General features: G+C 52.1%; 12 protein-coding genes across 12 annotated transcripts; 10 read left to right on the top strand and 2 right to left on the bottom strand.

Annotated features, from left to right (window-relative positions):
* Positions 1-2,408: 2,408 nt before the first annotated feature.
* Positions 2,409-3,889, top strand: Aud_004793 (glycoside hydrolase family 7 protein; the record flags this gene model as incomplete). The annotated part of the gene is made up of 3 exons (XM_043289730.1): positions 2,409-2,624; positions 2,683-3,066; positions 3,131-3,889. The coding sequence occupies 3 exons, from the start codon at positions 2,409-2,411 to the stop codon at positions 3,887-3,889; spliced, it is 1,359 nt and encodes a 452-aa protein (XP_043145665.1).
* An 885-nt stretch (positions 3,890-4,774) lies between these two features.
* Aud_004792 (WD40 repeat domain-containing protein) lies at positions 4,775-6,095 on the top strand (the record flags this gene model as incomplete). The annotated part of the gene is made up of 2 exons (XM_043289729.1): positions 4,775-5,136; positions 5,213-6,095. The coding sequence occupies 2 exons, from the start codon at positions 4,775-4,777 to the stop codon at positions 6,093-6,095; spliced, it is 1,245 nt and encodes a 414-aa protein (XP_043145664.1).
* Positions 6,096-6,906: 811 nt separating this feature from the next.
* On the top strand, positions 6,907-8,036 carry Aud_004791 (maleylacetate reductase; the record flags this gene model as incomplete). Its single annotated transcript, XM_043289728.1, has 2 exons — positions 6,907-7,432; positions 7,489-8,036. The coding sequence occupies 2 exons, from the start codon at positions 6,907-6,909 to the stop codon at positions 8,034-8,036; spliced, it is 1,074 nt and encodes a 357-aa protein (XP_043145663.1).
* Positions 8,037-8,309: 273 nt separating this feature from the next.
* Aud_004790 (2-(3-amino-3-carboxypropyl)histidine synthase subunit 1/2) lies at positions 8,310-9,992 on the top strand (the record flags this gene model as incomplete). The annotated part of the gene is made up of 1 exon (XM_043289727.1): positions 8,310-9,992. The coding sequence occupies one exon, from the start codon at positions 8,310-8,312 to the stop codon at positions 9,990-9,992; it is 1,683 nt and encodes a 560-aa protein (XP_043145662.1).
* A 561-nt stretch (positions 9,993-10,553) lies between these two features.
* Aud_004789 (uncharacterized protein) lies at positions 10,554-13,187 on the top strand (the record flags this gene model as incomplete). Its single annotated transcript, XM_043289726.1, has 1 exon — positions 10,554-13,187. One exon carries the CDS (start codon positions 10,554-10,556, stop codon positions 13,185-13,187), a length of 2,634 nt encoding a protein of 877 aa, XP_043145661.1.
* A 690-nt stretch (positions 13,188-13,877) lies between these two features.
* On the top strand, positions 13,878-14,601 carry Aud_004788 (NudC domain-containing protein; the record flags this gene model as incomplete). The annotated part of the gene is made up of 3 exons (XM_043289725.1): positions 13,878-14,126; positions 14,199-14,520; positions 14,570-14,601. 3 exons carry the CDS (start codon positions 13,878-13,880, stop codon positions 14,599-14,601), a joined length of 603 nt encoding a protein of 200 aa, XP_043145660.1.
* A 585-nt stretch (positions 14,602-15,186) lies between these two features.
* Aud_004787 (Zn(II)2Cys6 transcription factor domain-containing protein) lies at positions 15,187-16,728 on the top strand (the record flags this gene model as incomplete). The annotated part of the gene is made up of 3 exons (XM_043289724.1): positions 15,187-15,438; positions 15,499-15,834; positions 15,883-16,728. 3 exons carry the CDS (start codon positions 15,187-15,189, stop codon positions 16,726-16,728), a joined length of 1,434 nt encoding a protein of 477 aa, XP_043145659.1.
* Positions 16,729-17,017: 289 nt separating this feature from the next.
* On the bottom strand, positions 17,018-17,671 carry Aud_004786 (uncharacterized protein; the record flags this gene model as incomplete). The annotated part of the gene is made up of 1 exon (XM_043289723.1): positions 17,018-17,671. The coding sequence occupies one exon, from the start codon at positions 17,669-17,671 to the stop codon at positions 17,018-17,020; it is 654 nt and encodes a 217-aa protein (XP_043145658.1).
* Positions 17,672-18,283: 612 nt separating this feature from the next.
* Aud_004785 (tRNA(Thr) (cytosine(32)-N(3))-methyltransferase) lies at positions 18,284-19,387 on the top strand (the record flags this gene model as incomplete). Its single annotated transcript, XM_043289722.1, has 1 exon — positions 18,284-19,387. One exon carries the CDS (start codon positions 18,284-18,286, stop codon positions 19,385-19,387), a length of 1,104 nt encoding a protein of 367 aa, XP_043145657.1.
* A 916-nt stretch (positions 19,388-20,303) lies between these two features.
* On the bottom strand, positions 20,304-21,858 carry Aud_004784 (hemolysin III family protein; the record flags this gene model as incomplete). Its single annotated transcript, XM_043289721.1, has 2 exons — positions 20,304-21,629; positions 21,682-21,858. The coding sequence occupies 2 exons, from the start codon at positions 21,856-21,858 to the stop codon at positions 20,304-20,306; spliced, it is 1,503 nt and encodes a 500-aa protein (XP_043145656.1).
* A 762-nt stretch (positions 21,859-22,620) lies between these two features.
* On the top strand, positions 22,621-23,403 carry Aud_004783 (uncharacterized protein; the record flags this gene model as incomplete). Its single annotated transcript, XM_043289720.1, has 3 exons — positions 22,621-22,973; positions 23,044-23,287; positions 23,362-23,403. 3 exons carry the CDS (start codon positions 22,621-22,623, stop codon positions 23,401-23,403), a joined length of 639 nt encoding a protein of 212 aa, XP_043145655.1.
* A 410-nt stretch (positions 23,404-23,813) lies between these two features.
* On the top strand, positions 23,814-25,666 carry PIG-S (GPI-anchor transamidase GPI17; the record flags this gene model as incomplete). The annotated part of the gene is made up of 2 exons (XM_043289719.1): positions 23,814-24,074; positions 24,146-25,666. The coding sequence occupies 2 exons, from the start codon at positions 23,814-23,816 to the stop codon at positions 25,664-25,666; spliced, it is 1,782 nt and encodes a 593-aa protein (XP_043145654.1).
* Positions 25,667-25,774: the final 108 nt, after the last annotated feature.

Below are 25,774 nucleotides of genomic sequence, written 5' to 3'. Positions count from 1 at the left end.
AGTTTCAATTGATACACGCTAATGAGCATATGCACCCTTCAAGTGGATGGATCGCCAGAAAAGTGTGAAAAGTGTCGGCATATCTTCGAACTGGACATGCATGATGCATGAACGCAGGCAACACCATAGGGTGGTTAACTTGTTATCAAACGCCAGACTTGCGCAGTTACAATAATCACGCAGAGATGTCATACGTACAGACAGCACGGGCGACGATCACAACGGGCCGCCGACTTATTCATGCTCTCATGCGCAACAATGGGGAGTCGAGAATCCTCCACTTGGCCCAGCGAGCTGTAGAACCGCTTTGAACTGAACTTGGATGTCTAAAACCTGGTGGGGTTGAGGCAGGAGGAGAAACGCCCTATTCGAAGACAACCCTGCAGAGAGCTCAGGCGATTATTCCAGAGATCCAGCTGCTGGCTCTCGCACTTTCTTTTACCCCATAACCTCTTAGCAATATTCTGCGGGGAAATCCCGGCAGTTTGATTGCCGATTCATAGGACGAGAGACGTTCCCGGCTAAATCGCGATTCATCCCGAAGCCCTTGCGCATATGCGCAAGACCGCACATGCTGCACCATCAAGAAGAAGGATCTGCAAGGTACGCGCCTCGTTTTATGAGTTCTTCGGATAGCAATTTTACTGCCCCCTCCGATGTTTGCATTGCTGTATTTCTGTCAATGACCACGACGGTGTTTGATCAGGGTTCTGTGGGTTGCGTATGGTAAACGCTGACCCGGGATGTCCGTATACTACCTGTAGCGATAAGGTGAACTCGAATAGTCTCTGCGATTGCGTGCTGTACTGAGAGGACAGCTTTCGACGCTCTGTCAATTCCGCTCAGTAGCCGCCCTTAGGGTGTATGAATCTCGCAGTCGTATTCCTGGACGTCCGAGGTAACAACGATGGACCGTGACGTTTCTTCATTTGGTCTATGTGCTAAGACAGGAATATATCCTTGACAATTTCTCTTGGCAAGTAGATAGATGGGCTTTTCTTTGGCAGTTGATGCAGAATTCTGCCTGAAGACGCACCCCGCGCCATCTGAAGCGAACATCCGAAACCGAGTGCGCCGGCACTATCGTCAAGGCTATTTGCTATTGATGGGATTCTATCCCCGCATTCCGGTGATCGACATGGCTTCAGGGCCCCTTCGATAATTAATCAATCCTTCATATCAGGTCATCGATGGCTTGAAATGAAGCTGACGCCCAATAACGCCACAGTCTGCTAGTTCCTGCCACCGCGTCATCTCTTCTAGCGCTTGATTTCGACGTCGCAGCATCTGAATATTCAAACCAAGTCTCTGAGAGCCGTTTCAGAAATCAGCCTTCGAGGAGTATGTGTCGTTACCGATCCAAACTCTCACTCCAAGGCCACCGGAAAAATTTTGTTTGCCCGCCGTGCCTAAACGGCAAAACGGAGTACTTCCATGCAATCCTTCACATTGAGAAAGCTCATTTTCCACGTCTCAGTACACGCTGGCATGTCGACTTATCCCTTTTAGACGAGGCGCCGTCTGCCGAATTGAGTCGTGGTTTCGAGTTGAATGATACTATACCAGACAGGCTCCGGGAACCGACATCCTCGCTTGATAGGCATCATGAACTCCCCGCTGAGGGCTTGATTTGGTTTTACCCTTGCAGCTCTAACATTTCACTCAGCTGCTGGTGGACGTAGTTCCTAGTGCGGAAAGACTGTGCATGAAAACGATCCCTTACCATCTTTGAGAGCATACCCCAAAGGGGAAGTCGCTTCGACCATCTCCCTCAGATGTAGACCCGCCGACATACCATTACCTTACTAGACAACATGGTCTTGTAAGCTGAAAATGGTTGCGTATTATGTGGTCCTCTCGGCCGTCATCTTCCTGGTGTCCCTTGTCGAAGGGATTGCCGTGAACATGCAGAAACTGGCTATGGCCCAGGGTGGCAGTGATACTGCACCTAGCAAAAGTAGCTCGGAGCTTTCTCCGCTACTGCACAGATGAAACGCGAACACTGAATCATGGCTCTGTGATGGACACGGAACTTTTGAGCTCCTGTTACTCGAACGACTTAGTGTGCGGAGCCCTTGTAAGTCCATGCGAGCTCAGGGTCCACTTCCAGACATAACTTGCTGCCCTTGTGACATTCATTGCCTGCATGGCTAGCCCCCTACAATCTTGGAAAAACATCGCTCTCCTATCTTGAAACAGATGAATGCGACGGACTGACGGACCGTTGCACCGGATATGTTGAGAGTGAGATGCACTCCTCCTAGGCTAGCTCCGGGGTAAAAGGGAAGGACGATCTCACTTGAAGAAAAGGTATATAAAGGCCAACAACCTCGTCTTCAATTTGGTCAATCATCTCTGCTGGTCAGATAACAAAGGCAAAGACTTCATTCATTCTCTTCTGCACCAAAATGCATCAACGCGCGCTCCTTTTCTCTGCTCTTGCTGTGGCCGCCAATGCTCAGCAGGTCGGCACACAGAAACCAGAAACACACCCTGCTCTGACCTGGCAGAAGTGTACTGCTGCTGGCAGCTGCACCCAGCAGAGCGGCTCCGTTGTGATTGATGCCAACTGGCGCTGGCTTCATTCGACGAAAGATACCACCAATTGCTATACCGGCAACACGGTATGCATTTCCTCGGCAGCCGTATTCAAGGACGCAATTTTGCTGATAATGCCAATAGTGGAACACGGAGCTCTGCCCTGACAACGAATCCTGCGCTCAAAACTGTGCTTTAGATGGAGCCGATTACGCGGGCACTTACGGTATCACTACCTCTGGATCCGAGCTTAAAATCAGCTTTGTCACCGGTGCCAATGTTGGCTCGCGTTTGTACCTTATGAAGGATGAGACGACGTATCAGCAATTCAACCTGTTGAACAGCGAGTTCACCTTCGATGTCGATGTTTCGAACCTCCCTTGCGGTTTGAACGGCGCTCTGTACTTTGTGGCTATGGATGCCGATGGTGGCATGTCTAAATATCCTGCCAACAAGGCTGGTGCCAAGTATGGAACCGGATACTGTGACTCCCAGTGCCCTCGGGATCTCAAGTTTATTAATGGCGCGGTAAGATAAACCCTCGCAATGGGAGATCTGGTCGACGATTACATAGAAGCTGACAATAATACAGGCCAACGTGGAAGGCTGGGAGCCCTCTAGCAACGACAAGAACGCAGGCGTTGGCGGCCACGGATCCTGCTGCCCTGAAATGGATATCTGGGAGGCTAACAGCATTTCCACTGCTGTGACTCCTCATCCCTGCGATGACGTCTCACAGACCATTTGCAGCGGTGATGCCTGCGGCGGCACTTACTCTTCTACCCGTTATGCAGGCACCTGTGATCCTGACGGCTGTGACTTCAATCCTTTCCGCATGGGCAATGAGTCCTTCTATGGCCCTGGCAAGATCGTTGACACGAAATCCAAGATGACTGTAGTGACTCAGTTTATAACTGCTGACGGCACTGACAGTGGTGCTCTTTCCGAAATCAAGCGCATCTATGTCCAGAACGGCAAGGTGATTGCCAACGCGGTCTCCAACGTTGCCGGCGTGTCCGGCAACTCGATCACCTCGGACTTCTGCACGGCCCAGAAGAAGGCCTTTGGTGATCAGGATATTTTCGCGAAGCACGGCGGTCTCAGCGGCATGGGCAAAGCCTTGTCTGAGATGGTTCTTATCATGAGCATCTGGGACGACCATGCTTCCAGCATGATGTGGCTCGACAGCACCTACCCCACTGATGCTGATTCCTCGAAACCTGGTGTTGCCCGTGGCACTTGCGAGCACGGCGTCGGCGACCCGGCAACCCTCGAGGCCCAGCACCCTGATGCCTCTGTGACTTTCTCCAACATCAAGTTTGGTCCCATTGGCTCGACCTTCAAAGCTTAAGCGATTTGACAGGAAAGTCAATCTCGAGCGGGAGGAGACACAGATTTATGTCTGCAATGGTTGAGGGCAGGCTCCCTCGAGAAATGGCAGGAAGAGGAGTTTCTCCTCCCGGACTTGTATATAGTCAGACACACGATTTACAAAGGCCCTGTAAGCTTCAGGGCATGCTTTCACTTGCTGTTTTCTTATCTGTCACTTTCTTTCATGAAATTTCTCTTTTTGGTTTCCGTTCCAAGTGAAGTGTTTTACTGTTTCCTTTGGAAGGACCTTGACGTTGACTTCTCCTGTACATATGAAGTTCATTGAACAGTTTTTGTTGCCTTTCTGCAAGCCCATTGTCCTCGTTCCCGACAACCACAGATGACACCCTAGTATTCGTATTCTTGAAGCAAACGAAGGAAGATCTCTTTGACCGCACCCGCAAAGTCTCCTTCTCAACACGACTTATCTTCGGACTTTGGAAGCGGTGCAACCATTTAGTGATACTGCTATTTGGAACCTACTCTCGGCGGGGATCTTGATGATAACTGGTGCTTTTGGCTTCCCAGGGCTACGAAGATCAGATTTCAGGAACATCGACAGCGGCGGCGCCGCATCTAGTTACTTTTTTTTTTTTGTCGATTCAGCTTTTCACCGCAGGATACGGGCGCAAGTGTCACGGTCCCAGTCTGATATTCCTCCTCGTAATATTTAATGGACTTCTAGAGTTCAGAGATGACGGAATTTAGGGCATAGTTGAGTAGGTAGGCCAGTTGGTCTACTGTATAAGAGCCCACTGGCGGAACATTCATCGGCCCGTAACGTACCCACTTTAAATGTCCATCTATTCTAGAGCTCCTTCGAGGAGAAGTAAAGAAAGACCTCGAATTGCCTCCTTCCCACGCCATGTTTGACACGGTCTGCACCCTCCCGCTCTCAGCGGACCTGTTCTCACAGGCCATCCATCCTAAGGAGCCAATTGTCTCCGTTGGGCTGTCTACTGGCCACGTCCAAACTTTTCGGCTTCCGTTGGAGGAGAGCGATACCGACGATGATGGGGCGGAGTCGACTTCCTCGTCGCGCAATGGCAAGGGACACATCGATACGATGTGGAGGACCCGCCGACACAAAGGGAGCTGTCGGTGTCTAGGGTTCGGGGTGGATGGGGAGATGCTGTACTCTGCGGGGACGGATGGGTTGGTCAAGGCCGCAAAGGCGGAGACTGGCGTGGTGGAAAACAAAATTGCGATTCCTCCTGCGAAGGATGGGTGAGTCAATTGGTGTTGTGTCGCAATTACGCTACTTCTTTGTGGGTGGGTCAACTGAAGGTGGCTGTTATGGCAGATCGGTCGATGCTCCGACAATCGTTCATGCGCTCTCCCCTCAGACTCTCCTCCTCGCTACCGACTCCAGCGCTCTCCATCTCTACGACCTGCGAATTCCTTTCTCTCCCGTGTCCGCTCGGCCACAGCAGTCACATCATCCCCATGATGATTACATTTCGTCTCTTACACCACTCCCTCCCTCGGATACCAGCACCTCGGGCTTCAGCAAGCAATGGGTGACCACCGGTGGCACTACGTTAGCCGTCACAGACCTCCGCCGTGGTGTCTTAGTGCGCAGCGAAGATCAGGAAGAGGAATTGGTAAGCTCCGTTTACATCAGCGGTTTACGCGCGGGTGGAACGAGCCGGGGCGAAAAGGTGATTGTGGGAGGTTCCAGCGGCGTCTTGACACTCTGGGAGAAAGGCGCTTGGGATGACCAAGACGAGCGTATCTACGTCCAGCGGGAAGCCGGAGGCGGAGAGTCGCTGGAGACCCTGGCGGTTGTTCCTGACGAGCTCGGAAAGGGCAAGATGATTGCCGTCGGCCTGGGAAGTGGTGGAGTGAAATTTGTCCGGATGGGTATGAACAAGGTCGTTTCAGAAGTCATGCATGACGAGACCGAAGGTGTCATCGGTCTGGGATTCGACGTTGAAGGACGTATGGTCAGTGGCGGTGGTCAGGTTGTCAAGGTCTGGCACGAGGCCGTCGACTCTGACGGGATCGACGGGGACATGGCTGGCGGGAAACGCATGTTTGGCGGGGATAGTGACGACAGCGACGATGGCGACGACTCGGATGATAGCGATCGTGAGAGTCCCAAGGCTGCTCCGCCTCAGCGAAAGCGCAAGAAGAACAAAGGCAAGGGTGGCCAAGACATTATGGCGTTTGCCGACATTGATTGATTTGGCTCGACTTAACTTGATTTCCGGATACCCCAGACGGCTTTGAAAAATCAAAGGTGAAGTATTGCATGCATACATCGGGTGTTTATGCGAAAGAAAAGCTGCAATTACGTGGTTGGTGCAACTTCGACGAAACATGTAACTATATCAAGGTATCATAGTATATTATCAATCATACCTAGTACCCCCTGTGTTCAACAGAAATGAAGACACATACTTAATCTATGCTAGGGGACATCTACATCCACTTCTGCGTGAACACCCCATAGCACTAGTGGCATCCTGTACCTGGATAGTGTTCTATGGGGCGGATTGGAGAACGGGGGATTTCCGGCTTGGTGATTGTCTTATCAGTGACAATGGATTGAGGGATCCAACATCCAAATACCAGCATGTAGTCAACTCCATTTAATAGGTTCGTCTTCGTTCTGCATTCTCCAAAGTGCCTGTCAAAAGTGCTTCTACATCATCGGGATCAGCAACTCGTTAACTGCCGAAACTCCACGGCCCAAAAAGAGACCCACGGCAAAGAGCTTCCTTCGCTCCAATCGCTCCAGGACATTGAACGGGATTCGCATCTCCCCGCTGGTGGGGTGTGGGGAGAAGAGGTTATTAACTTATTATTCATGGCTGATCAAGCCTCATTTCCGAGAGACTATGGACTAGAGAACCTATACTTATAGCCATGCTGCCCTGGTTTCCTCTTTTGTTTTATTGATTCACCCTTTACCAATTCTTGCGGGTCCCGTGCCAGTCAATTGTCGTTTTGCAACTTTGATCGCAGCACGAGCTGGCCATACACTTTCTCAAGATGGACGCCTTCGAGTACAATGCAAATCCGGGCCGTGTCATCTTCGGCAGTGGTACTATTCAAAAGCTCCCTGATGAAATTGCGCGGCTCAACCTAAACGCCCCGCTGGTCCTGTCGACACCGCAGCAGGTCGGGCACGCCGAGGCCGTCAAGTCGGTTCTCAAGGGCCATGTAGCTGGCATCTTTTCCGAAGCTACGATGCACACCCCTACCCATATCACAGATAAGGCAGTCGAGTATGCGACGTCCCAAGGAGCGGATTTGGTCGTCTCCATCGGCGGTGGAAGCACCATTGGCCTGGGCAAGGCGATCAGCATCCGGACTGGCCTTCCTCACATCTGCATCCCGACTACATATGCTGGTAGTGAGATGACTCCTATCTTGGGCGAGACGGCGGACGGACTGAAGAAGACTCGCTCGGACCCGAAGATTCTCCCTGGGACCGTCATCTACGACGTCGATCTTACCATGACTCTACCAGCGGCGATGAGTGCGACGAGCGGTGTCAATGCAATTGCACATGCTGGTTAGTGGAATGCTGGTTCTGTGTTTATGCCGTTCAAAGGCTAATCGCCATGACAGTTGAGGCACTGTATGCCCGCAACACAAACCCCGTCATCAACTTGATGGCTGTGGAAGGCACCCGCGCACTGGCATCTGCCCTTCCAGAGATCGTTGAGAACCCCTCCTCAAAAACTGCTCGCTCGCTGGCTCTGTACGGTGCCTGGCTCTGTGGCACTTGCCTAGGTAGCGTGGGCATGTCCATCCACCACAAGCTCTGCCACACCCTCGGCGGCAGCTTCAACCTGCCTCACGCAGAGACGCACACGGCTGTCCTGCCACATGCTATCTCCTACAATGCTCCCAAGATCCCTGAGGCTATGAAGAAGCTCGCAGAGGCGCTTCCGGACAGCAACGGAGATGCTATTCATGGCCTCAATGTCCTGCTGGACAAGCTCAAGGTCAAGCGGGGTCTGAAGGAGTTTGGCATGAAGGAGGAGGATATTGACAAGGCTGCGGACATCGCTGTAAGCAATCCTTACTGGAATCCTCGAGACATTGAGCGTACTCCTATCCGGGAGTTGATTCGGAGGGTAAGGGCTGGCGAGCCGGCAAGAGCAGATCTTTAGCTAGCAGTCATATATCCTGCTATATTATGTAATTCCAGTTTCAAATGTTAATAAATGTCCCTAATGAGAAAATGATCTGATCGCCTTTTTGGAGATTATCGTACGGTGAAGCCCTCCAAACGCCATTAGTCCCATTGGCTGCGGATGGATGGCGGGGTGAAGTGGGGGATTTTGTCTCGCTGCCACCAAAAATTAAAAATTTCCGCCATCACAACATCCCACCCTTAAGAACAAGTTCCTCCACCTAACCCTTGCCTGGGGCCTGTAATCAAAATGGCAACCGAAATGCAGGCAGCGCCCGTTCTCTCAACACCGGATTCTCTCATCCTTGAGGCCACCGAACCTGTCGCCCGCCAGAATGCGACTCGCGCCCTGTCTGACGAAGAGCTCTCCATCACCTACGATATCGAGCGCACATTGCAGGAAATCCGCCAGGCACGGTACAAGCGCATCGCCCTGCAGTTCCCAGATGATATGCTTCCGGATGCTCCCCGTGTTTTCCAGCTGCTCAGCCGAGGTCTTGCGCGCTGCGACGTCGACAGGACCACCGCCGAAAAGAACGGTGCGGAATCGGAGAATCTGGCTCAAGACGTCTCTCAACTTAGTGTCGATGATAAGCCGGAGCCGGAGCCCAGATTGTATATATTGGCGGATACATCTTACGGGACCTGTTGTGTCGACGAGGTCGCTGCAGAACATGTGAATGCGGACGTTGTCGTGCATTATGGGCGCTCATGCTTGTCGCCTACGGCCAGACTACCTGTCATCTATGTCTTCACTCACAAGGAGTTACCTATTGAGCCAGTCATCCAGGCGTTCAAAACGACCTACCCGGATCAGGCCACCAAGATCGTACTCGCGGCCGACGTGACCTACTGCGACCATATTCCTGCCGTGTACGCGCGCTTAGTAGAGGAAGGATATACCAACCTTTACGCTACGGAGCTAATCCACTGTCCATCATCTGCCATTCCCAATCGGACGGTGCCGGACTCCGTGCGTGAAAACCCCGAATCGCTGTCGGAATGGCAGCTCTTCCACATCTCGGACCCGCCAACTGCGCTTCTCCTAACGCTCGCATCCCGCGTGGCTGCGATCCACATCTATCCCACCGCCGACGCGCCGAGCGACAATGTCAAGCCGCTGCCTGCGTCGACATCGGCTGCCTTGGGGCGTCGCTACGCTATTCTGACAAGGCTCAGCACCGTCCCTATTTTCGGGATCTTGATCAATACGCTCAGTGTGAAGAATTACCCTCATATCGTGGAGCATGTGAAGCAAAAGATCGCAGATGCAGGAAAAAAGAGCTACATGTTTGTTGTAGGCAAACTGAATGCCGCCAAGGTGGCTAATTTCAGTGAAATCGGTGGCTGGGTGGTGATTGGTTGCTGGGAGAGTTCCCTTGTCGACAGCAAAGATTTCTGGAAACCAGTGATCACCCCGTTTGAGTTGGAGCTTGCTCTCAAGGGTGACCACGAGCGGGTCTGGACTGGAGCCTGGCAGAGCGACTTTCAGAGCATCCTTGACCAACCTGCCGAAGAAGCGCAATCAGCCGACGACGAAGGATCACCAAACGGCGACGACGACATGTCCGAACCCGAGTCTGCACCTCCCGAGTTTGATCTGCGAACCGGCCGGTATGTCTCTCACACGCGTCCGATGCGGAATCCTGCACCCCGCGTTTCCGCTCAGGGTGATGATGCAGTCTCTGCTGCCAGTGGACCGGCCGCTGCCCGAGCTCTAGCCAGACGAGCTAAAGGCGAGTTGGCCATGATCGGCGGGGCCGTCTCTCCAGGGGCTGAATTTCTACGGTCGCAACGGACTTGGAAGGGGCTGGGAAGCGACTTCGATATCCAGTACGACGAAGAGGATCCTAGCGATAGCACTTTGGTCGTCGAAGGGCGCAAGGGCATTGCAAGGGGATATACGGTGGGCGATTCAATAGAGAAACACTAATTTAGCGCGCAAATCAAGCTCTATAGATACCCTGGACGGAGGCTGGAACGGAGTCCGTTACCAAAGACTTGCTTGACACATCAGTAGATCCGACTGCTATGAGTTAGCTAGAGTATAATCAACCAATAATTGTGTAAAGAATTGATAATTGATTGGCAAAAAACAATTTATCCCTCAGGAGCAAAGGAAAGTATCTCGCGCGACACACAGGGCGACCTATCACATGATGGACATAAGCAGATCCCAGGCGTCGTTGGGTTTGATCCCAACACGATCTATCGACCCTACTGAGTTGGCAAAGCAACAACACCCAGCCAGGTGGTGGTGTTATCATCATCTCCTTTATTACCTCTTTTTCTTCCAGTCTTTGCCCTTAGATGGCTTCCGCATGGTGTCCATCTTTGGAGTGCACTCCTTGCCTTGTACATCTTAGCCTGCCTTCTCTTCCCTTATGATGTGCGACGCCCGCATTCTCCGCTTCGATCCTGGCCTCGCGTCACTTTGATCCTCCTCAGAGGCAGTGCCAGAGGGGGGGAAAGAAAAAGAAAAGAATCCGCTGCAATGTCTCTCCTATTTGAATCTCCGGCCTCTGAACCGGAGATGAAAAGTCGCGATTTAGATGAGATGGAGGAGGATACAGCTTCGGTTTTCTCGGAGTGCGCATCGGAGCAGTCTATCCCCCCGACTCAGCGGTCTCTTTCGATGTTTGAACGAGTCATCACCACCCACGCGCCTATCCTTGAATCTCTTCTACTCCAGACTCCCACCGATGCCATCCTCAAGCTCTTTCATACCTCCCGCTACCTTCGATCCTTCCTCCAAAATTACCCAACGGCATGGAAGTACCTCTCATTCCGCTTGTTCTACCCATCCGGCAGTCAGTTCCCGCTCCGGATTGTATTTCCTGGAGGGACCGAGTCGGTGATGCCACGCCAATCGCGGTCATATGCTCTCGATCAACTGCTGATGAACGTGGTGGTTCCGTTCAGCCCGTGTCTGAAGAGTCTGGAGCTGGATAACACCGCGGTCTCGGGACAGATTCTAATATCTACTGTTTTGCATTCGCGGCGAGAAACCCTGGAGCATCTTTCTGTTCGAGGCTGCAAGAATGTCTCTCTCAAGTACCACATTATCCCCTATCTGACCATGTTCGGGCTCCAGTACGACGTGGACATGGAAAGGAACATAGGAAGCTCCTCGTCGACGAAACGTCTCGCGCTCAAAAGTCTCTATACGTACCGATGCCGGCATCATAGACGCAGACCTTATCTCTCATCTTCTCTCTTGCGGAAGGATTCTGACTCCGAGCCTACGCATGAATTGGTCAGCCTCTGTCACAAATTGGGGATCTGGACTGACACTGCGTGGTGCTCTACTCCTGCCGGAAGATGCTTCCGGAGAAGGAGCTATGTTTCTATGAGGGTTCCCCAAGGTTCTGCCGAAGTATGGGTTGTTTTTGACCGGCTGTGGAGGTCTAAGAATTGGATTGGCCCAGTGGAACAGGGCGGTCGACCAAGCCAGAGAGATGGAAAGTTGTGGGAACACAACGAGACCGGCTGCAATGGCGAGCCACTCGGCACCGGGGAAGGACAGGGGCTGGGCGAAGGCAAGATGACGCCTGCCCATTTGCGCTCAAGCCACAGTCGTTTTGTTGACAACGTCCGCTGCGATAACTGCTTTGAGGAGATTTCTGAGAGATGCGAACAATGTAGTATCCTGATGCACTGCGTCGGGTGTCGAAAGACCCTGTGTGCGAGCTGTGCGTATGACCGACCCTATCTCCACAGCCGCAGCAGCTCGTCAACTCCAGATGACGCTGCGAAAAGCTTCTGGTGGGCACCTGGCGCAGTTGTGTCCCCGTGTCTCATGCTGGATCCTCTCAGAAGCTCGACGGACAATGTCTCTGTCAATCCCAATGACCCGGTACCTTATCCGAACCTGAAATTTCATTGGTGTTGTACCGAGCCCATATTTTCTGGAGGCGGCGGCATCAGCATCGGCACCCCTAACCGGGACGTGGACCAGGTGCGAGCAGCTCCTTTGCCCCGTGGTCAAGGCTGGGAGGACTTGGAATACTCGGCCAACGAGTGGAGCAAGACCTTTCCCAAGTATGCTTACGGCGACCCCCGCAAACCGGACTACTCCCTTGAGACAGGCCATATCGCCATGATGAAATGGCTACTGGGACCGCCTGATCGCCAGCCTACAGCATGTCCTCGGAATCTGTGCCAAGAATGTTACGACGCTCCTCAATGGAAGGTTCACTGCAAGAGTTGTTCGAAGCCATTATGCATTGAACACGACCTGCGGGGCCTTCGTCTTCGCATTTGCGGTTATCGGGACCTGGCTCTGGAGAAGATGGCTATTCAGAACCCATCCGGGCTGAGGTCCGACCAGGTCAACAGCGAATTCATGCGAGAGCTCGGCATTCCACAGCCTGGTCTTGCAGGTTCCACTCCCGAAATCGAGCTACCTTACCGAACCCTGCGCGTCTTCGATTCCACAACTAGCAGTTTCACCGAGGACAACGGAGATGGGGGTGCCATTGCTGATATGGGACATCCTGGCCTGCTGAGTTCGGGAATATCTTCCAGGCCTGTAGCGCCTATCCACCGCCGATCGAGGAGTTTCTCGGTCAGCAATTCAAACCGCTCTCGGTCCTCGTCACCCTCGTCCTTCTTCTGCGAGTCGCCGTTCGATTCTCCCAAATGGCAAGGCTGCCAGTCCTTCTTTTGCCCGCAGATACGCGCGGTCGGTGACCAGCGCCCGAGATGCTCTAGTATTCTGCGGGAATGCACGGCCTGCTCAGTCTACGTCTGCCAGGATTGTATCAACGTGAACCCACCTTGCAACTGTTCCTTTTGTCAAGTGCACTACCACTGCCCGAATTGCATGAAGCTCCGTGAGCGGGACGGGACATGTCGCCGGACGGCAGAAGAAAAGGCGCGACGGGAGCAGAAGTGGAAGCAGGACATGCAGGCCCTGGAAGCGATTCTAGAGTTCAAGCTGGCGGACGAGGTTGTGGAATTTGCAGGACAATTCTTCGACCTGATCAGGGCCATGTCAGACGTTGAAGTACATGAGGTGCAGGATGTTCAGCAGAACAATCCATCAGATTCGATCTTTGCATTCGATCAGAGTCCTCTCGGAGCGGAATTCCTGGTGGATGATGCATTGACTGATAGTTCCGAGTGAAGTTCTGATCCGCATTGTCTTCGGTATCAATAATGTGTGTTTAGCGATATGTTCAACAGCGTCGGACTTTGCGCGGGAAGCAAAGCACTCATGTGATGGGAGTTAGGCGTGACGACTGCTCTGTTCGCATTATTGTCATGGAGCTAGCGAGTATGTTATGGCATATTGGTCATTGTTCCGGTCGTTTACTAGGAAGAGCGTATTTGTTATTCCGTATATGTGCCTTGTAAGGAGTCCGGTTACTAGCTACAGGGAAGAACAAAGCAATAAAATGTCAAACTACATAGACTCAGTTCGCAATTGCCACTACATGGCAGATTTTACAGTCAAAGGGTAAGAATGCTGGTATAGTCTCGACTCAAGCTCTTATGATGAAGAGGTCTCCACAATAATCGACAGATCGCTGCGGAACGGCCCCGCCAACCACCGGGACCGACAGAAGGTACTCGAATTGTATCCAAAAGTGCAGCTCGATCTTCTTTTCAACACCCGACAATCTAATCTGGCATACCTAGTCTATCTTTCTTAAGATCAGGTTGATTGCCAGTTACTGCTAGAGGTAAGCCTGCAAGCTAGGGTTACTACGGAGTAACCCCGCGCAAACAACCGCTAACCCCACACCTCGAATTCTCCAGCTCCAAGCCTGATCGATCAACAGCCTCACACACTCAAACCCACATAATTATAAAAATGTCATCCACAGATCAGGAACAAGATCCCACACCCAAGGACGTCGCCGAACGCGAACGCGAGGAAAAAGAGCGCAAGGCAAAGGAAGACGCAGAGCAGGCGCAGCTGCCGTACAAATGGACGCAGACGATCCGCGACGTGGACGTGACGATTCCCGTGCCGGCGAACATCAAAGGGCGGGATCTGGACGTTGTGCTGACCAAGACAAAGATCAAGGTTGCGATTAAGGGGCAGGAGGCGTTTATAGAGGTGAGCACGAGGACTGGCCCCTTTGGGTCCTGCTGGAAAGCTGGAAGTGAAGGGGGGCTAATGGTGAGCTAGGGCGACCTTCCTCATCCTATTATCGTTGATGAATCGTCCTGGACGCTGGAGACGACGTCCCAGCCTCCCGGGAAGGAGGTCTCGGTGCACCTGGACAAGGTCAATAAGATGGAATGGTGGGCTCATGTTGTGACGACGGCGCCGAAGATCGACGTGAGCAAAATCACGCCGGAGAACTCGAGTCTGAGCGATTTGGACGGCGAGACGAGGGCAATGGTCGAGAAGATGATGTACGATCAGCGGCAGAAGGAGATGGGCGGGATGACTAGCGACGAGCAGCGGAAGATGGACATTCTGAAGAAGTTCCAGGCTGAACATCCAGGTATGTCCTCATCGAGATTTGGCATGGTCTAGGGCCTAACGTGTCGCAGAGATGGACTTTTCGAATGCAAAGATTGGTTAAAGTGGTGCGGGTCTACTGCTTGTTGAGTGTATATGGATTAATGATATCAGTGTACTTGAGGTACTGGAGGTTAACAGAGAACTCTAATGGAGCTCTGTATGGGCCTCTATGATAATTATCCTTACTCATTTTCTTTGACCGGCATGGCTTTACCCAAGGCTCACTTGCGGGTTCTGTATGGAGTACCTCTCGTAGAACCACTGCTTTTACCACTTCGGGTAAGGCCTCCACAAGCGAATGCGAGAGTTGCCATTCTGGGACTAGCGCCACATCTATAGGATAGTGGTTCTCGTATTCTCATCAGCCTCACTCACCTTCCAGCGACCTCTGATGGACAGTCCTCCAAATATAGGCTGAGTGCAATGTAGATCAGCTCCGAATATCAGCCTTGATTCATGAGCTGAACCAATCCTGCTGTGTGAAAGCAGACGACCAGGCTAGCAAGGCGCAGCCAATCGAGCCTGACAAGCATCTCCTCTTCAGAATCATTATTTCTATCCATCTATAACAACCCGTCAAAGCTATATTTGAAGGGCATTTGAAGGCTCTGTTTAGAGAATACAGCTCAGATCTTCTAAAGATACCATGTTACCTTCCCCAGAAACATCGGCCTCTCCCGAGGCCGCCGACAGAACCCAGTCAAAGACCGATCCCCGACGTTCTAGGCCGTCAGGACCTCTGCAAGGCCAGAAGAGTCTATTTCGAGTTCCCATGTACCGAGCTTCCGGTACTGGACCCTCAAGCAGCGAGAGATCCACCGAGCGTGTGTACCATGCGCGGCGGCCGCACCGCAAATCCCGCTCCGGGTGTCTAACTTGCAAGAGAAGACGAGTCAAAGTACGTTGCCTTTCCTATTTCGTTCTGGCTAGGTACCATGGAGTATTCTGATGGATCCAGTGCGATGAGGCCCAACCTCACTGCCTGCGATGCCAGAAACATGGCGTTACATGTGTATATGCCGGTCCGGAGTGTCCAACCAACGAAAGGGGTATCGTTTCTTTATTCATTGAGAAAAAACCTGAGTTGGTATCGCCAAGCTCTAGCCAGTATTCAATGTATCTCCGGGAAGTGGCAGAGAAAATAGATGAGCTGTTGCAGCTAGGCTCAAAGAAGCGCCATTTATCCGATGCCGTTCGCGCTCTGCATCATTTCCATCACGCCACCACGCCTACCATTGCCATACAGCGCACACAGATACTCCTGAGAACCCAATTGACGCAATTAGCCTTCAATGTCAGTCAACCTGCATCAGAGCTTGGTAGATATAGCTGACATAATCAGACACCCCTACTCATGCACACCATCATAGCGGTGGCAACCTCCCATCTTCGTTATGTTGTGCCTGACAATACCGCTTACAAAATGGCCGAAGCGTACCACTGGCAGCAGGCCATCAGCCAGTACTCCAAGGAGCTCGGTTGCGCAGTCGGTCCGCACAATATGGACGCTCTCTTCTCCACATGCCTCCTCATGACCGTCCACGCATTCCAGCTGGAGGAATACAACCCCCGCAAATCCTTTGTCTTCTCCAATGATCCACAAGCCCTGAGCTGGCTCACATTACAGGGCGGCTTACGTCACCTCCTGGGGCTTACCAGACCCTGGCTGTGCATCAGCATGTGGTGGGAGGTTTTTATGGAGAATCACCATGAGAATCAAATCTTCGCCAATCCACTGCCAGGACGGGAGGGTCTGCACCCGGAACTAGCTGATATCTGCGGTATCGACGACACAACCACAGAAGAGAGTAATCCGTACCTGGCGCCGCTCCGGATGCTCATGGTGCTACTGCAGGCCGAGCGGTCCATCAAGAGTTTCTCCAAGTATACGACCTTCATGGGCCGGTTGTTGCCGAGCTTTTGGGCGCAACTAGCGAAGAAAGACCCGCCCGCGTTGATCATTCTCAGCTGGTGGTTGACCATGTTGGATTCTGCTCAGTGCTGGTGGGCGGAGACGCGGGTGCGGTCCGAGTGTGCGGCTATCTGCATGTATCTAGAGAACAGTGAGGATCCGCGTATCCTGCGGCTGTTGGAGTTTCCGGCGGAGGTTTGTGGGTATCTTCTCAAGCATGTTCAGGAACGTGCTGAGATGGAGGCACCCTTATTTATACCATATGAGCCCTCTTAGCTGGAGAGTATTTAATGAAATGTTCATTCATAAACAACTCGTCATTATTATAGATGCGTATGTGCAATATTCCGATCAAGATCCCGTCCAATTGCGCCAGCCACCCAATCCTGCATGCGTAGCATGATGTAGCTTAATCCCAATATCCGAGAGCATAAAGAATGCAATGCTTCCATCCAGCCATTGAAGCCAACCATTAATTACTGTAAAGTGCCGAAGAAACACCAACTATGGGTCCCGAAAAGGAAACAAGACCCCAAATGATTACTGCAACATCGTTACTCGTTAATCACCTACTCTCCCACGAGAAGCGCCGCTGGCTCTCATAACTCACCCTGCCATGCCCCGCGAGGTCCCGCGGCAGACACTCCCGCCGAAACACCGGCCTAGGCTGCGCAATGTGCGCCATAGGCGGTGGCGGAGGGAGCGGCGGCGGATTCAACGAGGAGATGGACATGGACCTCGACGGGGCAGGCGAGATCCGCGGCGAATACGGCGGCGGAGGCGTCTCCCTCGTGGCCGTCGAGGTGTTGCCGTAGCTGCTTGGGAAGGAAATAGCCGAGGAGACGTCCGAGGTGAGCTCGTCTCCGTCTGTGCTGGCAAAGTCGCGCGGGTTCTTCTCATCATGCAGCGAGGCAATTGAGCGTGAGGAGGAGATGGGCGGATCGCGCATGTGCGCTTCCAGCGTCTTCTCTTGCATGCTGCTCATCGGCCGAGGGGTGTACCGTGGCAGCGGAACGGGTGGGGTGTACCCATCCTCGTCGAAGGTCATGTAGACCGGCCCTTCATCGGGATGATAGTGAGGGGTGAAGGTGCTGTCGTTGTGATGATGATGAGAATGGTGATGGGCTTCGGCCATTGCTCGGCTTGGAGCCGGGGCTGATGGTGTTCGCGGGGAACTCTTTGGGGCGAAGCAGCCGCACAGCCCGCTGAGAAATGACATGACTGAACTTTTTGTACGACGCGGGCTTAAGGAGGTTCCTGAAAATAAAAATATTAAGTCTACTTTATCATACGTGTATGCAAAGATAATGAGTAGTAATGGATTTGGCTCTTCAATGGAGACAAAGTAGTAATGTTGAGGACGCTCGGATCAATGGATTGTCGGATGTCAGCAAGGCTGACTCGGGGAGGTCTCTCGATATCAAAGCAACATGATATTCAACGGAGTCCAGCGTGATAGCTGGACAGATGAATAGTCAATGAGCAGAAGAGGGGATACAGAGAAGAAAATAGAAGAAAGAGAGAAGCGAAGATGACAGAAGTTGGCTTCGTATATGCCCTGGCTGTGCCTCACTGCCTCAGGCCAGTCACCATACCATAAACTCAGGCACCCATATTGTCTCGTGCTGTAATTGGCTGCAACATTACCAATAAGATATGTTGATCCCTTGCTGTATTCCTGCCTGAGGCATCAATAAATTTAGGTTTTCCCCGGTAAATTATTGTTGTTATCGGTGATTTTTTCCCGATGTGCCTGAACACCCTCCCTCCGCTGCGATAGACTCTCTTTCACCAGACTAAAAGAATAACTAAACGAAGCCAACAGCATACAATGTGGCCAGACGCAGATTCAAAAGATGAGCTTGTAACCATCATACAATCAGTCAAGCCTCCCACCGTCCCCGCGCATCGCTCCCACGACCCCGCCAACAACCTCAAGCGCACCGATCCCTACCAGTTCGGCTCCCGCTACCTCGAAGAAGGCGACGACGTCTTCGAGTTCAACGCCTGGGACCATGTCGAGCCGGATGACGAGTTCAAAGCCTTCGCCGAAGTCCAATACGCCAAGCAGCGCGAAGCCCCTGTCTCAGACTTCGACAAGCAGCGCTTCAACAAGGACCCCGCGAAATGGTGGAATCTGTTCTACAAGAACAACACGGCCAACTTCTTCAAGAACCGCAAGTGGCTGCGCCAGGAGTTTCCCGTCCTCGCTGAGGTAACGCAGAAGGGGGCCGGCAGGAAGGTCGTGCTTGAGGTTGGTGCCGGGGCGGGCAACACGGCGTTTCCGCTCATCACGAATAATGAGAATGAGGAGTTGATGGTGCATGCGTGCGATTTTTCCAAGACAGCGGTCCAGGTTATGCGCGAGAGCGAGCACTATGATCCCAAGTTTATCTCGGCGGATGTTTGGGACGTGACGGCCGTGCCGGATGAGGAGAATAACGGACTTCCTCCGGGGTTAACGGAGGGGTCGGTCGATGTGGTCATTCTCATCTTCATTTTCTCCGCTCTAGCGCCCAGTCAATGGGACCAGGCTATTCGGAATGTCTATCGGGTGTTGAAACCCGGTGGGCTCGTTCTGTTCCGCGACTATGGGCGCGGCGATCTGGCTCAGGTGCGGTTCAAAAAGGGCCGGTACATGGATGAGAACTTTTATGTCCGCGGCGACGGGACGCGCGTATACTTTTTCGAGAAAGATCAGCTAGAGAAGATGTGGGGGACATGGACGCCAGAGAAGGGCCTGCAGATGGCCGAGGACAACACCATCGCGGCGGAGTCCTCCGAGGGCGCATTCGATATCGAGAAGATAGGCATCGATCGCCGCTTGATTGTCAATCGCCAGCGGAAACTCAAGATGTACCGCTGCTGGATCCAGGCTCATTACAGAAAACGCGAGACTCCTGCCGCTGTGGGAGTTGAGAGGACGGATTCTTGAATTCGCGTGTGACGCAGAGTGCCACTTTACACTGATGGAATAATCCCTCCTTCATGAGCGACGCAAAATCTGAGTCGTTGCTCTCGATACTGGCTGCATGTCACCGCATGTCCAACCGTCGTCAATTTCACCTCAGCAAGCGCAGCTTCAGCCACTCTAGTGTCTCTGTCTTTGATCAAGATAGGACCAACCTCTGCAGCCACCCTCGCTGTGGGCCCTGAACAACTTCGCTTAGTTCACTTAAAGAGAAGTCTTCAAGCGATAGCCCTGCAACATTAGTGTCCGGCAGTGAGGGCGGTCTCAGCAGAGATATAACGATGTTATGACATGAAGCATATACACAGGATAGAGTACCTGCATTCAGTTAATGTCTTGTCAAGTTACTTGGCACAGATAGATTTGTTCCGACATTTGCTCATTCTTTTCTCTTTAAATTGCATGCTCCCGACAAGGAGCATTATGTATACCAAGAACTGATGTATGTGCACAACTAAATGACAACAAGTTGCAAAAACCTAGGTTCGACTAAAGAACAACAAAGCAGCTAAAAATTAAGAACGGACCTGGTCTCTAAGACATGCACAAGCAGCTATACCACGGCGCAGAGATTCCAGCAGGAGTATTTACAAGAAGGGATCTCGAGAGAATTTGACAAATCGCAAGCACAGCATCAGCAAAATGAGCAACGCTCCCCATGCAATCGCAGTAACTCAACAGCAAGAGCTCAAAATCAGTGCTTGAAGAAGTTTATAACAAGGACTTGCAGGGGACTGAGTCAACCGCTGACAGGGCACGTAACCGTAAGTCCTTCAGATCAATGTCTAAATGCTTTTGTGTATGGCAATCAGATAATGTCGTAGAATCTTATTCGTAGCAGATCGTGCGCGGAGCGCCGAATAATTTGCTCACACGCCCTTCATGCCGTCAAGCTGGGACATTCTCCCTTAGCTCGGACGAAAGCATTGGCGAACAAATCCTGCATGGCGCAGTAGTGGAACAGTATACCACCGAGCACCGCCAGATGCCAGATGTTGTGGCTGCCACCGAAGTAGTCGAAAAGCCCAGGACGCCACCGCTCAGGAACCCGAGAGGCGTAAATGCAGGCTCCGGCAAAGTAGACCAGAATACTCTTCATGACGGGAGCATAGAAGTAAAGACACCAGGCGAGTCCGCGGGTATAAGTGAGCTGGAACAAAGGCGCAAATCCAGTAAGCGCAAGCGTCACATAGAACGCCACACGAGCCCAGGCCAAGTCACTGCGATTGAAAGTGGGATGCCAGGGCAGAACGACACCGCCGATTCCGAGCGACATGGTCATCAAAATATATGTCCAGCGAGAGACGGGCTCGCAGTAGAAAGCCGTGTATTCGGTCGTCACAATAGAGGCGGCCACCAGAAGCGAAATCCCTGTGTAATCGACGCACGCGAATCTCTCCATAAGAGGCTGGTTGGCAATGCTGTTCATGGTGTGCCACAGGGTACTGCAGACCAGACACTTGCACGCAGCAAAGAAAAATACAGCAGCGATCGCCACATCGGTCTTGGTGCTCAGGTGGAAATTAGGATTGAGAGGGTAAAAGTAGAAGGCGACCGAGAGGACAATGAAGAGACCGATCAGGTGCGACCAGATATTGACCGTTTCGTTGCAGAAGCTAAAGACCGACATGAGACATTCCACCTTCGATGAGGAAAAGCGATACCCCTGCAAGATGTGGGGGTTGATTCGCCACGGTTGAGGAAGGTCAGCGTAAGTGATCAATCGCTGCTCTTGAGCTAGTAAAATGGCACGATTAATGCTCTCCCGTAGCGAATCCTTGGCTCGTCGAGCTTGTTCTATCCCCTCGTCGACCACCTCACGAGCGTGCACCAACTTCGAGTCGACCGCCTTCCATCCGTCGTCCAGAGCACCATAAATACCGCGATCCCGAACCGCATGGGCTCGAGATTCCAGCTCGACCAGGAAGGACTCCATCAGGCGTACTCCGGCTTGAGCCTTTTGCTCCAGCGTCTCCTTTGTAGCCAGCGCATCGTTGTAGCGATCCTCGAGGGTTTCGACCAAGATCTTGGCTCTCTTCTTTCCACCTCCCATAAGCTCCCCAGAGGCGTAAGAGCATGAATCCCTCACGGCTTCAAGTGTCGCATACGCTCTGCGAAGACTCGAGTCAATCTGAACCATGTGCGACTTTCGATACTGTTCGATCCAGTGCATGCGTCTCTCCAATTCTGTCAGGAAGAGCTCAACCTGATGAAGGTCAGAACAGAGTAAACTTTTCACAGCTGGGCTTCGCCCTTACCCTCAGAAAGATAGCATCGCCGTCATAGTCACAAGACAGCTTCCGAGCCGTATGGAACGAGTGCCTACGCCTTCGATCACGCAAAAGACTAGTTTCCTCGCTGGGAGTCGACGCGAAAGACGTTGAGGTAGCGTCCGGGTACGATCCGAGGGTCACAGATTGCGTTGTGCAGGCCATTGTTGATCAATAAACAATTCAAGCCCAGATTCTTCCACCACTTCGATATCGAAATCTCAAACCCGCATAGTCTTGTAGGTTTGTCGCGGTTGTTGAATGGGGAATTGCCTCGCTGTTGTTATTGTTGGGAACTTGGGCGCCAAAAGCGGAACCTCGGAACGATAGTCCAGATCGACGAAAAAGTACGGAGTAAGGGGAGAGGCCGATAGTTGAGTGGAAAGTGTTCACAGTAATTGCTTTTATATCATCAAAATTCACTTAAGACGAGATGACCAGACATGAAAGAGTGGAGAAAGGATGATGAGGGACAGAGAGTAAGAGACAGTCAAGTCAGACAGCCAGAAAAAGAGCGGGTGGGGGGAGGCAATAATCTCTAAGACGAGGACAAAGACAGATTGGAGGAGAAATAAGGCCAAGAGGGGCAACAGATGGTTCATAGGTTACAATAATCATCAATCAGAAACCCCAGCCTCTTCATGTGAAAATTAACAGGTAGATAGATGAGGTAAGGTAAGAAGATATTCAAGCCTTATCGGTTCGATCCAAGTAACTATGTATGTCCTGCATTTCTCTCTCCCCTCATGATCCAGATAATAACCTTCTTTTTCTCCATTTCCAGCCCATGAGCATTCGCCGTCTCTCCACGTTCTCCGATACTTCTTTCTCCTGCTATCTATTATTCCTCGGTCGGGCCTTTGCCACTCGTTTCTGCCCAAGCTCAATCGATCGCTCCCCTCCATTTCAATTCTTAGCAAATTCGCCATGGCTATCGGTGACATTGTCTCCGATCCCTCGTTGCTACCTGTGTTGCGGACCTGCGCCGAGACGCGGGAGCAATGCGAGAAGCTTTTATCTTTGTTAGATCCCACGGCACAGTCTCCTTCCTCCGACCCGGAAGAGGCGCTTCGGGCTGCCTCTAAACAGCAGAAGCAGCTTTTCGCCCTTCTAGCCCAGCTTCGTGGTCAGAGTCGGGATGCTATTCTTCGGGTTCGCCAGACGAAACAACTTACGGCCGAAGCTCGTCAAGAGATCGATCGGTTACATCTGCAATTGCAGAATCTGTATTATGAACAGCGGCATCTGACTGGCGAAATTGCTGCCTGTGAATCATATGAGTATGTAGACCGTTGTTTCAATCCTCATTCGGTTCCCTTGCGGCTGGACTAACAAGTCGCTGTCTCTTAGTCACAAATACCTCTCCCTGCCATTGATTCCCGTGGAGGAGTTCCTGGCCCTTCATCCCGAACATGCCGACCTTGATTCACATGAACTTATGATTGCGCGCATTAATCACGAACATGCTGAGCGGGAGAAGCTCGAACAGGCGCGACAGGAGCTTCTGAAGCGCAAGCAAGCCTTGATCGCAGAGAACAAAAAGCGGAAAGACGACCTGGCTAGCCTGGACCAAGATCTTGAACGGTTCATTGATGTGAGTCTTTTTTTCCTTTCTTGATATTGAGCATCAACTCCCTCCAATGATTATTTGCTGACAATCGATTGCAGGCAGCAAAGCCGATACAGAAAATCTTCGAGAAGGAACACTAGATGCGGGACCTTCTTCATTTTACTCTTTTCCTTTCGTTGTTCTCATTCAACTGGCGCATACTCTGAGATACCCGGCAATCTGTACTATAAACTCCTAGGGAAAGGACTTTGTTTGCTTGTAATCTACATCATTGTCTTGTGTGGTGGCATTATCGGCCCTCGGTTCATTTTTGCAAATTTAGTGATAAAATGGAATACTTGATCTCGAACAATGTAAATGTCTGATCTATGATGAAGGGCTTGCAAGTTGTACGATCCTCTCTTGTAGCGCTCTCTGTTGCACCTCGGAGGAGTTGATGCTGCCACTCTGTTCTCCGCCTTCACTCCGCCTCCTGTTAGACACTCTCCCAGCACAACGGCTGCAACGCCATCGCTCATGCAGGCACGAGTACACAAAGAATGTCCTGGTCATGACTAGCAAGCATGAAGACCTGCGGTCTTCCATACAAACCACTGCACAACCTTCCAGCCACCCCACCATGAGTTCTAAGGCAAGCTCACGACAGCTTCCTCCGCCCGAGAAGCCAGAGGCTACTCGGACTCGATTCAGAGTCATTGCTGCATTCTGGGCCGTCATCATCTTTCTGGGATTTCCGATATGGTGGAAGACAACATCTATTTATCGGGCTCATTTGCCCATCCAGGAGATGGTCGATTGGGCTAATGGAAAGGTAACCGCATGCTCCCCCGATCTACCAGCGGAGAGTTGTTGGATCAGACACTCATTTAGTACATTATACAGACCTGCCGCCCTGTATTTCCTCTCGAAATCCGTTTTGAAGCACCATCTATGCCTATCCCAGAAGCGCAGCATCTTCTCCGAACTACACAGCATACCCTTGACGATCTGAACGAATTCTCCGCCCATCACCTCCGCCTGAAACTGTCCGAAGACACAATCGCTGCAGAAAGCCATGTGAGCGCGCAAGGACCGTCGGTACTTGCCGGTTCAGGCAAACCTGATACCGCGTTGACAGTTCGACTGTTACCTCAGGAGGATTTGGTTGCACCGAAAGCAGAGCTTCATTCCGAAACGACCCAGCTAGATATCATGTATCCCCCGAGCCAGATCCCCGCTCCCTCATCCTCCAACCCACCCTTATCGGCCTTCATTGCGAGCGAATTACAGAGTCTATTTACTGAGGAAAAGGCAATCATTGCGCAAATCCTGTCCGACAGCAACCTGGGCAGCGCCAACACCAACACTCCTCCATCGTCGAACAATCAGCAGCCCTTGGCGGTTCTCAATTCCCTCTCTCCGCAACTGGCAGAAAATATCAGCAGACGGTTGAGACGGTCCATGAAGTATGCCGAGACCTATCACCTTGCCTTTTCTCTGTTCACACCCGGCGCAGAGCCCTCCTCGTGGGACATCCAAGCAGCTGTTGAGGAATACATTTCCCCACTGCTGCAAGCGCTGGAGCCCGTTAGCAACTTCACTGTCGACACGCAAGTACAGCTATACGCGACCTTTTCTCCAACCGCACCGAAGCCCGAATATGACGACGCGCTGGCAGCTTGGACCCTGAAGAAGGAAGATCTGAGTGCCTTCATCAACGCCGCCGAATGGCCTTTGAGCCCTGGTATCGGAAGCGGCCCAACAATTAACTTCATTCTCTATGTGCCTGAGCCTTCACAGTCACCAATGCTCGTCAAGGAGGGCGGCGCGACCAGCTGGATCATCCCTCAATGGGGCGGCGTTTTCCTTCTCAACCCTCCTCTATCGACCATCCAAGAGAATCCCTCCAGCCTAGCCCATCTCTCCAAGGATTCACTGCGCGCCGCCTTCTTGACATTCTCCCACCAGATTCTCACCTTACTTGGCGTCCCTACCACGCCTACCTCCCTCCCCTTCCGTCTGCAAACGCTCATCCGCGTCCGCGCTGCGACACTCCTCCTCTCCGCATCCTCCACCATGGGCTCCCTCGCCCGTCTCACCGAGTCTCTCCCCTCAATTCCCATCCCAGCAAATGTGGCCGCATCTGTATCCACCACTCTCGCTCATCTGGCCTCGGCATGCACTCATCTCAGCGAGGGCCGCTTCGAAGCAGCTCTTGCCAGCGCCCGAGTCGCGGAAACAGAGGCTGAGCGCAGTTTCTTCGAGAAGAGCATGGTGGGGCAGATGTATTTCCCAGATGAACATAAAGTGGCCGTATACCTCCCCCTACTGGGGCCTATTGGCGTCCCCCTTGTCGTGGGGCTACTGAAAGAGGTCAAGAGGATTATTACGGATCGGAAGGCCAAGCGGGCGATGCGTTCATAAGTAATCTCTTCATTCTTTTGGAGTAGTATATAGTTTCACTTATTGGTATGATAATCAATTGACGACTTCGTCTCATTAGGTCAAATGGTCATCGGCACCAAAGGCTAG

This window comes from Aspergillus udagawae (assembly GCF_001078395.1).
Source record: "Aspergillus udagawae IFM 46973 DNA, scaffold_3, whole genome shotgun sequence".
Classification (NCBI taxonomy): domain Eukaryota; kingdom Fungi; phylum Ascomycota; class Eurotiomycetes; order Eurotiales; family Aspergillaceae; genus Aspergillus; species Aspergillus udagawae.
This window is presented reverse-complemented; position numbering and strand designations above follow the sequence as displayed.